The sequence below is a fragment of the Delphinus delphis genome, chromosome 14 (genome assembly GCF_949987515.2).
Source record: "Delphinus delphis chromosome 14, mDelDel1.2, whole genome shotgun sequence".
NCBI lineage: Eukaryota > Metazoa > Chordata > Mammalia > Artiodactyla > Delphinidae > Delphinus > Delphinus delphis.
The window spans coordinates 70,517,405-70,529,912 of record NC_082696.1 but is presented as its reverse complement, the minus strand read 5'-3'; the positions used below and the strand labels follow the sequence as shown (position 1 = coordinate 70,529,912).

Below are 12,508 nucleotides of genomic sequence, written 5' to 3'. Positions count from 1 at the left end.
TGATAGTTCATTCTTAGCTTGTAGTCTATAATTTATTCAATAATAACAAAAAGTCAATTCTACTCAATTTAATACTACAACATTTTTGTTTCCTTCCTTAAATTATTATACATGTGTCGCTGCTGATAACATTATAGTATCATATCTTTTACACTTAATGTTTTCAGTTAAAATTTGGCTCCCCATTAAGCCGAGAACATTTATATATTTAAAGAATGTAAATTTCATTCCATAAGCCAAGTAATTCTCTAAGTAATTAGTAAAATTCAGAAACAAATACAGAGAAAATACTATTCAACATGTCCTTCCTTTTCTAGAGCAACCCACACACCAGCTGTCTGGTCTCTCACTAATAGTATGAACCAACAAGAGCAGGTAGATATTTTCTGCTATGATTCTGTATGGTATGGCCATAGCAGGAATGACTTATAGATCATTTAGGAAATAGTCCTCTGTCATTTCTCCTTCAAGCCTCAGCTTACATGTCATCTCTTCAGAGGCCTTCCCTGACCACTCTGTTTAAAAGAGGCCTCATCCAACTACTTTGTATTAAATCATCTTCTAATTCCACCTATAGCACTCTTGCAAATATCTGTAATTATCTTGTGCATGCATTTGTTTATTTTCTGTTTCCCAACTAGAATATAAGCCCTATGAGAGCTGGAAAACATGTTGGCCTTACTTTACACTGTATGCTCAAAGCTTAATACAGTTCCTGACACATAGTGGCTGATCAATAGATATTTAATTGAATCTAGTTTTCTTTCCTGAATCATCTATTTTATGTTATATTCTGAAAGCAAAATTTAAAATTAAATCTTGGTGCTTATCATATTTTGGCCATTGATATGTAATAACATAGGTTATTAAAATTGTATAGTTAATGGATATTTAACATAAGGTGTCAGATGTGGTGAAACATTGTAATACATAGTTACATAATGGGACGAATCAATCTCTTTATGTCAAATGGATACTTTTTTTATAGACTGTATTTTTATTTCATACAATTTATTTAAGTATTTAAATAAAAATTTATTTAAGTGTGAGAAATTAACCTATTTGGGGCTAACACAGAAGTTTAGAAATGTCAGGAAATGAGGCCATCATGAACTCACAATACTCTATTTGTCCAAATCTAAACTTCAGCAAATATTTTGTATCTTCAGTATACTTTGGGGACCACCTCTCATTGTGGTTTTAATAATATACATCCAGCTGTAACTATAATGCAAAGCACGGAATATTTTAGGCCATTAAATATTATACTTTATTGTTATTAATGAAGTAAGCAGGTTACTGAAGGGGTACAATGGAATCTGGCTGTTTTCAGTGGAGATATTCCCATGTATGAGTGTGATTAGCACGGACTTGCTAAATCTCTCTCTGAGCCATCTGTGAGCACCTTCTTGGTTTAAAACAACACACACTTGCTCTGCTCACTTCTTAGTTTTTGCCACAACTGTTATCTTTATCTTACACCTGGGAAGATTCTCAAATGCCTGAAGTTTGGAAACACCACCTTTCACTAAGAATCTGACCCTCAGACTGAAAAAAGACCTCAATCAAAGTCAACTATCTCAAATGAGATGTTATTGGCATAAAATGTTGACCACAGAAGTGCCAGTCCAACGGTAAGGGGAAGAAAGGAGAATTTTAGCTTCCTATTAGGTTTAGAACACATTTGTGTGTTTAACTTCCTAATAATGCAAAATAAAATTCCTGGTCACTTGAGTACACTGGCTTGTTCTTTGGTTCCATCTCAAGTTAGGGGGATTCAAATGCTCCTTTTTTAATGGCCTCAGTGTGAGGTCCTAGGTTCTGGCAAATCAGCAGTAGTGGAGACATTGCTGACAAAGGTCTGGCCGATAATTTGTCACTGCACTCGATGCTTTGGAGGCTGAGGTCCTTACTGCAGACCCAATACAATCTTTTCTAAAAAACTTGCTCTGATCGCCGTGGAGCAGGAGTCCTCAACCCCCGGGCCACGGACTGGTGCTGGTGAGCGAGCGGAGCTTCATCTGCCATTCCCCATCGCATTACCATCTGACCCATCATCCCCGCCCCTCGAGGAAAAACCGGTCCCTGGTGCCAAAAAGGTTGGGGACCGCTGCCATGGAGGATCCATCCACATGGAGCCTCAGGGAGACTGCACTGCAATAAAACTACCTAGAACTGTCCAGAGACCGGTGTAAATACAATGTCTGCTTTAAAACAAATTCTAAAGTGATCATAGACATTATAGCAATCACTTTTTCTACCAAAGATGCATGTTTTTAAAAACCAGCCAATCAGAAACATCTAAAATAGGCTTCACTCTGACCGCGGTATTTAGTTCTTCAAGCCTAGACTGAGTATGGTTAGGAATCCGTCCTTTAAGGTCATATTTAAAGTGGGTTTTTTTTTAAGGCATTTCAAGGTGTTTATTTCTCAGCAGAAGTTTAAGCATATGCCATAATGATGGCATTTCCATCATAATATATGTTGCTTCAAACCCATCTCTGCAAACCCATCAAAATCTGCACAAATGACTGTGGAATGGTAGAATAAGAAGAGTCTATCAAACACACTTCCCTCTGCTTCAGTTCCAAAAGTTCAACTTTTATTATAAATTAAGCAACCGAAAATCAAAGTTCTGAAAACGTAACTGCCTTCCTTAAATCTTAGTTTTAGTTTAACCTTTAGAATGATCTAATATGCCATGACATAGGCATTTCCATTTTCTATTGTATTTGTACACCATAAAATTCACCCATTTTAACTGTGCAAGTTAATAATATTAGTAAATTACAGAGTTGTGCAACCATCACTACAATCCAGTTTTAAAACATTAACACCCCTTCCAAAAGATCCCTCATATGTATTATGTTCAGGGTTTTATATTGCCTTTTTCACAGCTTTTCTGTGTGAAAACATAATTACGTCATTGAAATAAAATACCCAAAATGTTAATAAGTTTGATTCTGTTGGCATTCAGACACAAATGAATCCTTTTCTCGGAAAGGAACACATTTTATATGTACAATCTTTTAAAAAGGAGTCTAGCTAGGTAGGCAGCCATTATCATTTAAAAATAATAATATTCATAAGATCACGGATAAGAGGGGATGTACAGGAACTGAGACTGGCCCTGCTTTTGTACGAGCAAAACCGGCCTTATTCCGGAGGCACATGGTGGCAACAGCAGCTGTGAGTCACTGTCTTCCCCGCATCCCTTCACACTGCTGCTTCTCACCTCAGTCTCTAAGTGGAGAATAAGTCATGCCCGAGCTGAGGTCATCCTGTCCGTGGAAAAGAGCAGGGAAACATCAGGTCACATTCAAAATGGGAAACTAGTTGAAGCTCTAATTTTTCTTTTCATTGGTTATTATTTTCTGGATAAGATAGAAGCCCTTTTCCATTGTTTTTATGTGGTCTTGATTTTTTCCATGCTTCCTCCTCAGGGACTTTCACCTAGCACCCTCTCTCCAGGATATGCTCCCTTTCTTTCATCCTGTAGTCATTCAAAAATCCAAAGATTAAAAATAAAGCATGTTGGGTACACATGCACCATGTGTAAGGTGAATTTATAATCCTTTCTTTTTAGTAAAATACAAAAGCTGGTGCCTTCAATGTCTGTTAGAATGTAAGCTCCATGAAGGTAGGGAGTTCTGTCTGTTTTGTTCACTGATATATCCCAAGCTCCTAGAACAGTGCCTGGCACACAGTGGGTGTTCAATAAGTACCTGTTGAAGGAATTAAGATTTTTATATTTGTAATCTAATTTTAATCCTCATTGTTGTGCTATGGGAAACATATTGATATGTTATACACAGCACATATTTTAGGAATGGATAATTTCCTAGAAACATACAACCTACCAAGACTGAATCATGAAGAAATAGAAAATCTGAGCAGACCAGCTACTGGTAAGGAGGATGAATCAGTAATCCAAAAACCTCCCAATGAACAGCTATAAAAATAAAGGAAATCCTGCCAGTTGCAACAACATGAATGGACCTTGAGGATGTTATGCTAAGTGAAATAAGTCAGACAGAGAAAGATGAAAGTACTGTATAATCTCACTTATATGTGGTATCTGAAAAAAAACCCAAAAGACAAAAAAACCAAACTCATAGATACAGAGAAGAGATTGGTGGTTGCCAGAGGTAGGGATTGGGGAGGGAGGTTGAAATGGGTGAAGGTGGTGGAAAGGTACACGTTTCCAGTTATAAAATAAATAAGTCCTGGGAATGTAATGTATAGCCTGGTGACTACAGTTAATAACACTGTATTGTATATTTGAAAGTTTCTAAGAGAATAAATCTTAAAAGTTCTTATCACAAGACAAAAATGTGTAACTACGTGTGATGATGGATGTTAACTAGCCTTATTGTGATGCTCATTTCACAATATATACATACATTGAATCATTACATACGCCTGAAATGAATATAATATGTCAATTATATCTCAATTTAAAAAGCACATAATTTAAATGTACCGGTGATCTCATACAGACTTCTAAAATAAACTTAAAATGTAATAAGAATATTGATTGGCTTTTGCCACACTGGAAATCAGCTTCAACGTCTGTATAAATAGGTGGCAGAAGTGGAATAAATGTATAAATGGAAGATTTAGGATCTTCTATCTCTGAGAGCCCATATTTCTATTTCTCAGTTTGCCTGAGTTCGATCAAGTATAAATCTTGCCCTATTTTCATTCATTGGTTCTCCCTTTTTTCCTTCTAGGAATTCATTCTTCTTTTTTTTTTCCTTCACAATTTTAAGACAACTGATGTTCTCTTGGATTTACGTGTCATCATCACAATACACCCATCCTTCCCCACACCATTTCTAGTCCCCTTGATTAGACTTGTTTCTTGAGTGTTCCCAGACTTGGATTACTATCATCACTGAGACACACTCTCCAGTCGCATGAGAATCCTCCCCAGGGCTATTGATATCATTGCTTCCTTCCCCCTACAGGACCATGAGCCATCGTCCAGGTCCGGTGCCCTCTCTCTAGACGCTTCTCCTCCCCTGCTTCCTCTCTTCATCTTATCAACATTCTCCTGTCTCAGGACTTCCCTGATGGTGCAGTGGTTAAGACTCTGAGCTCCCAATGCAGCGGGCCCGGGTTTGATCCCTGGCCAGGGAACTAGATTCCACATGTATGCTGCAACTAAGAGTTCGCATGCCACAACTAAGGAGGCTGCCAGCTGCAACTAAGACCTGGCCCAGCCATATTTAAAAGAACTATTTTGAGCTCTGGAAGACCATTAACTTCCCTTTAAAAAAAATTCTCCTGTCTCTTGCACACTAAAAACAAAACCCCTCTACTGACCCAGGCTTCCCCTTCTCTCTCTTTTCCTGTAAAATGGTAGCATCATCTCACTGTTTTTATTTCTTTACCTCTATAGCTCAACTAACTGTAAAAAATCTTTCACTCCCATTCACTCAAGATGGTGTTTTAAAGTCACTTATAACCACTTAACTGCCAAATTCAATTAACACATGTCCTTATCTTGTTTGACCCCTTGGTAGCACTTAATACCTTGGACCTTTCCTTCCTTGTTAGAATTCCTTCATCCCGTGTTTCCACCACCCCTGCTCTATAAATGCACCTTCTACCACCTTCCCCATTCCTTTAAAGTGAGGGTTTTTCATTTGTTTTGTTTTTGTTTTATTTTACTTTTTGCATACCCTCTCATTTTACAAGCAAATGTTGCTTTCCAGAGCTCTGTCCTTGCTCCAGTTCTCAAGCTTACAAAATTTCTATGGGAAAATGATCAACTCCTATCGTTTTAATTTCTACTTCTTTTTTTTTTTTTATGATTCCCACATTTAAATCTTTAGCTGTAAACTCTCTGCTAAACTCCAGATCTCATATTTCTGGTTGTCCTCTGGATATCTTCTCAATATATGTGTTCCTAAGCCTTCTAAAATCTATTAATTTTATTCCCTTCTCTGTGTTATGACAACCAGCCACGTTCTAGAGGAAAGAGGCTCCATCACCTTTTATCCTTAAGTGAAGATGATGTGCAGTAGATCCCCCACCAAACAAAAGTGAATATATGACCTGAGTGAGAAGTAAATGTCTATTATTTTAAGCCTATGAGAGTTTGGAGTTATTTGTTATTGCGGTCTAGCCCAGCCCGACCTGACTGATTCAAGATCTAAAACCAAATTCACTGTTGCTTCCTTGAGCACTATTAACAGAATGAAAGAACATAAAAGCATCTCACTTGCTCTTCCTCCTATATTCCGTTCTCCTCATCTTTTTTGAGCCATCAACATCAACCCACTTAAGCAGCCTAGAAACCTAGAAGCATATCTAAACTTCATGTTCATGTCCACCCACATTTTATGATTCAGGTAGTTCTGCAGATTCTATTTCTAAGTATCCGTCAAATATATTCTTTCATTCCCATCCTTAGTATACATCTTCTCATTATCTGTTCCCTGAACTATTGCAATGAGTTTGTAAATGATTTCCTAGTCTCTAGTGTCAGACTTCCCTAAATCCATATGGCTGCCAGAGTAATTTCTATAAAAAGAAAACTTTGGTTATTCCACCCTCCTGCTTAAAATCTCTCACCAGGGCTTACAGAATAAAGCTTAAGTGCTTTATCATGGTATATTAGATTCTAAATAGTCCAAGCCTTTTCTCCCTTCTCAGCCACATCTCTGCTCCAGCAACACCTACTCCCTAGAAGCACTGCCCCTTCTCCCACTCCTGCACACCACACACACACAGACTCCACTATTTCTTGACTGATTCTTCTAGAAATCCCAATTTTGGTTTCTTTTGCTTTAAGAAGGCTTTCCTGGTTGCAACCAACAGACTTATCACTTCCCTCCCTTGTACTACTTCTTTGCTTAAAATGTGCTTTTGTTATTGAACGTGGCAATTAAAAAAAATCTTTGCTTATGTGGCCACTGTGATGGCCATAGATGGCAATGACTGCGATCCTCTTGAGAATAGGGGGATATCTTATTCACAATTATATCTGGAAAGTGCAGACCTTAGCACATTACGGATACCCTAAAAGATGTTTACAAAATGGATACGATAAACCATTTCATCAGATAGCTTAGCATCTGTTAAGTGTTTAGATTTTTTTATATAACAAAATTTATTGAGAGTTTACTATGTGTCAGGCACTGTAGCAAACATGCTATAAGTTTTATTTTATTTAGCCTAACAATACTTCTAGGGCACTGAGACATGCGTTAGATACCTATCCTCACTGATTTCACTATCTGAAGCAAACCCTTTCTCACCTTCCTGACAGGTAGATCATTGTAGGCCCTTGGGTATTAATTAGATGGATTTCTCAGTAATTGAATGGATAGCAGAGACATTATAGCCTACATTTGGGGTTCTTCTCTACAACTTTCAAGAGGAAGTTCAGCTCTATTATTTAAAACATTTTGGACAAAAATCATGACATTTATATATCATCTTTTCTTGGAAGCATAACTTTTTTTTTTTTTTAACCAAGATTCATGGACCTCTGTGATAAGTAAGGGGTAACTTAAATAAGAGAAACAGGCACAGAGAGGTTGACTAAGTTATTCCACATCATAACTTTCCAGGATTTCATTATTATTCCACACACACCCAACACCCACAAAAGAACTTGCTAATTCTCACTGAGTGACAAAATGCCAAGAGTGACAGAATTGTATAGATGACACTCAAGACTTATCTTTGGAGGACACTGATAAGATGTTGGGGAAAATGGCAAAGACGAGAAGACAGAGTAGAATTCTATGCCAAAATCCTATGACTCCAGGCTCTGGTCCTCTAGGTTGGAACATTCAGTCTTTTACAATTAAACTCTTGTGAATCTTTAATCTTCAAATAATAATAGGCAGATGGAGGAACCTAGTCTGTCAATACATTAAAAAACAAACAAATCCTCCCTAAACCGATATTCCTTTCGTAAGGAGTGCAGAACCAGTGGCATTTGCTGAAGGCGAAAACCCGTGAGACTGTCGAGCAGTAATGACCCGCCACTCGGCCTTTTTTTGCAGTAATACACAAAACGTGTAGAATCGCTTAAGTTTAACCCGTCCTAGCCTCTTCACTAGGAAACTGGTCGCTCGGGCGAATGTTGTTTTCCACCCCCCGCAGACAAGTGTGGAAGAGCGATTAACACTCGCTTGACAAACCCGCTCCCCGGGCCATTTGGGAGTTGCACGCGTTCGCCCCCGGGGTTCGGGCCGCTGCGCCTTCACGCGCAGCCTTTTTGTTTACGCGGAGAGAGGGGAGGAGAGGGAGAGGACGTGTAAAGATGTAGCGGGCCGCGGGGGCTATATAAGGCTTCGGGCTCGGGCCGGGTGGGTGCCAGGGGCCAGCCTGCCCATGGAGATCGCGGAGACCACGGAGACCCCAGGCGGCCAGCGCGCGCGCTGCCGCCTCCAGCTGCCAGCCGCTACCGAACGCCAGACGCGGCGCGGGGGCGCGGACCCCGGGTACCGCGTCTCTGTCCCGCCCTGCGCCTCCCCCGCTCCATCCCTCCCGCCTGCGCCTCCCCAGCTCCTCCCCTCCGCTCTCTCACCCCCGCACCCTCTAGGCCCTCGCTCAGATGCGGTCGGTTCTCCGGGGTCGGGGCTCACTGCTCCTCTGCGCGCCTTCCGCTGCCCACCTCGCAGATCCGCAGGCTTCTGGAGACCGTGGGTGGAAGACAGTGGCGAGGAGGAAGAGGCGCCGCACCACGCCGCGGAGGCGGTGAGTGAGCCGCGCATCCCGGGGGCGCTGTTGATCGATCAACGCAGGCTACGCCGGGCCCCAGGGAGACGCGCGCCAGGCCTTCCCCTCGCTTAAGATCGCGCCTGCTGGTGGCCATACCGGTGGCCCTGTCGGTGCTGAAGCGACGAGTGCGTCCTCCAGAGCTACTGGCACGAACAGATCGGGCCGGAAGCGAGGCTACTGAGAGCCCCGCGGTCACATTCCCCGCAGACGAGAGGAAAGCCTGGTCGCCAGGGTTTGCAGTTTTTTTAGAAGGTGAGTGCTAACTTCGATCCATTTCCTTACACCCCCAGATGCCAGATGGCCCCGGAATAACGGACGCCTCAGAAAAGCTTTCCCGATACAGACACCCAGTCAGGTGAGTGACAGGCCTCATCGAAGGTCTGTCTGCAGCCACAGGGAAGAGCCGGGGGCCTCGTCCGGCCCTGCTCAGCAGCTGGTCCTGAAGTTTTTCTCTTTTGGAAAACCTATCTTTAACGTTTCTTTAATCTTCCTCGTCCCTTTACTCATCGAACTGGAAAATGTAGGAGCTCACGCTCTCCCCTGAAAGAACTGTTAATCAGTGCACACTTAGTAAACACTTAAAAAATGTATTATGAAGAGGGAAAGCGGGCGGTGTTAGTAAAAGTAGAAAGGTGACATCTTGTGCCTGCAAAACAATTTCTTTTTAATGCCAAAGGGTTCAAGTGAAATTGACTTCACACCAGGCAGAGTGTGTATATTCTTTTTCTCTTGCAAACCAGAAGGAAGAATGGTATTCACAATCATGGTTTACAGCAAACTGAACAAATCGAGCTTGACGTGTAAGACAAAAAGGAAATATGATGAAAATCCTAAAGACTACTAAGGATCACAAAAGGGACCAACAGTTATTTGACCTAACAATTAGGAGCTAGTTTACTGTTCCTAGCTACTGGGAAGTCAGCCTTCCTGCAAGATTCTTTGTAGCTTTTAATCAGGTGGAAAGTTAATTCTGCAGTTTGCCTGCCTTAGAGAGCTGTTAGATGAAGAGCTATATAATGTTTGTAGAATGTGTATATGTTTATAATAGCACATAGTAGTCGATACATGTTGATTAATTTCCTACCTTTTGCTAGAACTTGTGAAGGACAGAGAAAAAAATAATCACAGCCCTTTGGAAGTGTTTTAGTAGTTTAGCTTGGTCAATTTTATAACTAACTCTGTCAGAGGGGGTGGAGAAGGGTCAGGGAAGTGTGTATCATAGGTGTGATTACCTGGCTGAGTCTTGAAGTTAACCAGATGGATGGTAGGTCGGGAACGTGGGAGCAGAAGAAATAGCATAGAAAAAGAGAACAGCATGGTTCCTTCTGGGAGCATCAAGGAACTGGCATTTGGGTGTGTGAAGCTGTGGTCATTTCACCAGGGAAGGCAGAGGCCAGGTCTTGTACACCTTGGTACAAGAGTTTTGTCCTGATCCTGTATGTGGCATTGGGAACTCATGGACTTTATTCTGTAGATGGTATTGGGGATTACTCAAAGGATTTTAACCAAAAGAGTAATGTGATCAGATTTATGTTTCAGAAAAATCACTAAGGAAATGGTATATAGCTTTAGTTAGAACACCAAAAGTGAAATTGGAAGTTATTGCAGTTCAGGCATTGGAAGCGAGGATGGGACTGGATGAATCTGGGGAATACTTAGGTGACACAGTAGATTAGGCTTATGATGTATTGGATATGGTAGGTAAAGTAGAAGTAAAAAGACAGAATGACGCGCAAGTTGGTGGAACTGTAGATCAAGATACTGAGTCGAATTTTCCATTTGTCATATTTAATGTGCCTATGGTGCCTCCAAGTAGATATTCCAGTAGAGAGCAGCATATACAGGTTTGTGGTCCAAAGTCAAGTTCTTAAGTGGAAATACAGACAGACTTGGGAACCTTTGGTAAATTGGGGAAATCATGGCAGTGGGTCAGGTCATCTGGAGGAGTGAGAGAGGAGAAATGATCACTCTTGATAAAATGGTGGGGGAAGGCCAGCATCTAACCTGTCTACAGAGAAAGAGAGGTCCACAAAGGTGACTGGGAAGAATCACTCAGAACAGGGGAGAATTCAGTAAAGTATGAAGTCCCTGGAAGAAAAATGGCCAGTGAGAGATTCCGGGGGAGAGAGAGTGTGAGAACAATTAAACAACGTTCTTTGGGTTTGGCAGTTTTACACATTAGAAAATCAACTGCTTCCTATATAAGCACTTCCGTTTTTGAACTACTGTAGCAGTTTCTTTGTATTTCTCTTAAGTTTATTGTATTTTTATTAAGTTCTATCTTGAGTAGTAATGTGTGTTTCTGATTCTTTTTACTCAGTTGTCAACTTCATGAAGGTAGGGACCATGATTTATTCATCTTTGAATTATGTTTGACGCAAGAGATCACTAAAATATTGATTGAATGACTGAATTACTGATAGTTGTTTATTTAGGCACCCAGTTGATAAGCTTAAAAAAAAACTATTTGGCTAGAAACGTTTATAAACTACACGGCCTACTTTTTTGCCTTTTAAAATAGAGTATAGTGAACATATGTAACTTTCTCTTTGTTAGAATCAGTCTATTATATGCGTATGTGGGGCTATTTATTGTATACTAAAATACTGTGTACTGTAGCTGGGGATTCAGCCTTGTCCTTTTATTTTACTTGGATGAAAAATAATAGAAGATCAGATGGCAAGATTAATATTTGTTGGAAATTTGAAGTTTTGAGGTAATCACGTTTACATACAAATTATTTGTATAAAACCAGTCTAATTCTCAACATCTTAATACGGTGTTCCAAAATTTAGTTGGGTGGGGAAAGGGGAGAGAGATGGGCTCGAGGTTGGGGTCAGAGGTAGCCTTTTGAAAAGGTTGCTTTTTGTACTTTTGTAAACTTGATTTGGTTCCATCTGTAACTAAGAGCTAAGTCTGAGTTTCAAGCAAAATACTAGGTAATTTATGCCTATGTGTAAGATGCAATAATGGCTGAAGTAAGTTAAATATTGATCTTACGCTCACGAAGGGTTTAGTGTCAATTTGTTTGGTCCAATTTATAGCTTGGATAAAGATTTAAAGTAATTAACCAGTTATTGATACTTTGTCAAGTAGACTCCATGAAAGCTGTGATAGTAGCATTTTAAACTATCTAAATGCATAAATCAGTTGTTAAATATATGGAGATTTTGAAATTTGAACGTTTCATGAGTAGAAGGATTCTGAATGTGAAAAAAATAAAGCATATTATGTTGTCTGCTTCTTTCAGACTATTTTGGCCAAAATCAAAGTGTTACGATTACTTATATCAAGAAGCAGAAGTTCTTCTGAAAAAATTTCCAATTCAAGCCACAATTTCATTTTATGAAGATTCTGATAGCGAAGAAGAAATTGAGGAGCTGATCTGTGAAAATTAATCTGATTACTTTTGATGACATTCAAAGCTTGTAGGTACAAATTAGATTAGTGTACAAATGTATCATAATCCTTTTAAATTAACTTATTTGTATAGAAATTATTAATAAAATGAACTATTTAGTAATTACTATGGTAGTTTGGCCTTTTTTATCCCTACACTATAATTCAATGTTGGAATTTAAAAATAGGTTTTATTTATAATGGAACCTTGATTGTATTATAAACATTTGGGGCTTATAAAAGATAATTTGGTTCTCTTCATCAAATTACAAATTTATCTTCAGTTATAATTTTGAAAATAAAACTTTTCAAAGAAAGACAATATTTAATTTTCAAGACTGAATCTTGTGACATCTGGTATTTC

General features: G+C 39.6%; 1 protein-coding gene across 1 annotated transcript; it reads left to right on the top strand.

Annotated features, from left to right (window-relative positions):
* Positions 1-8,285: 8,285 nt before the first annotated feature.
* RIPPLY2 (ripply transcriptional repressor 2) lies at positions 8,286-12,246 on the top strand. Its single transcript, XM_060030622.1, has 3 exons — positions 8,286-8,721; positions 9,036-9,100; positions 11,996-12,246. The coding sequence occupies exons 1-3, from the start codon at positions 8,356-8,358 to the stop codon at positions 12,141-12,143; spliced, it is 579 nt and encodes a 192-aa protein (XP_059886605.1). The 5' UTR covers positions 8,286-8,355; the 3' UTR covers positions 12,144-12,246.
* Positions 12,247-12,508: the final 262 nt, after the last annotated feature.

Excerpts from the sequence above, each read along its gene's own strand:
- RIPPLY2 (XM_060030622.1), top strand. The coding sequence starts at position 8,356 with ATGGAGATCGCGGAGACCACGGAGACCCCAGGCGGCCAGCGCGCGCGC. Across the intron at positions 8,722-9,035 it reads CGCACCACGCCGCGGAGGCG|ATGCCAGATGGCCCCGGAAT; the intron begins GTGAGTGAGCCG and ends TTACACCCCCAG. Across the intron at positions 9,101-11,995 it reads CGATACAGACACCCAGTCAG|ACTATTTTGGCCAAAATCAA; the intron begins GTGAGTGACAGG and ends TGCTTCTTTCAG.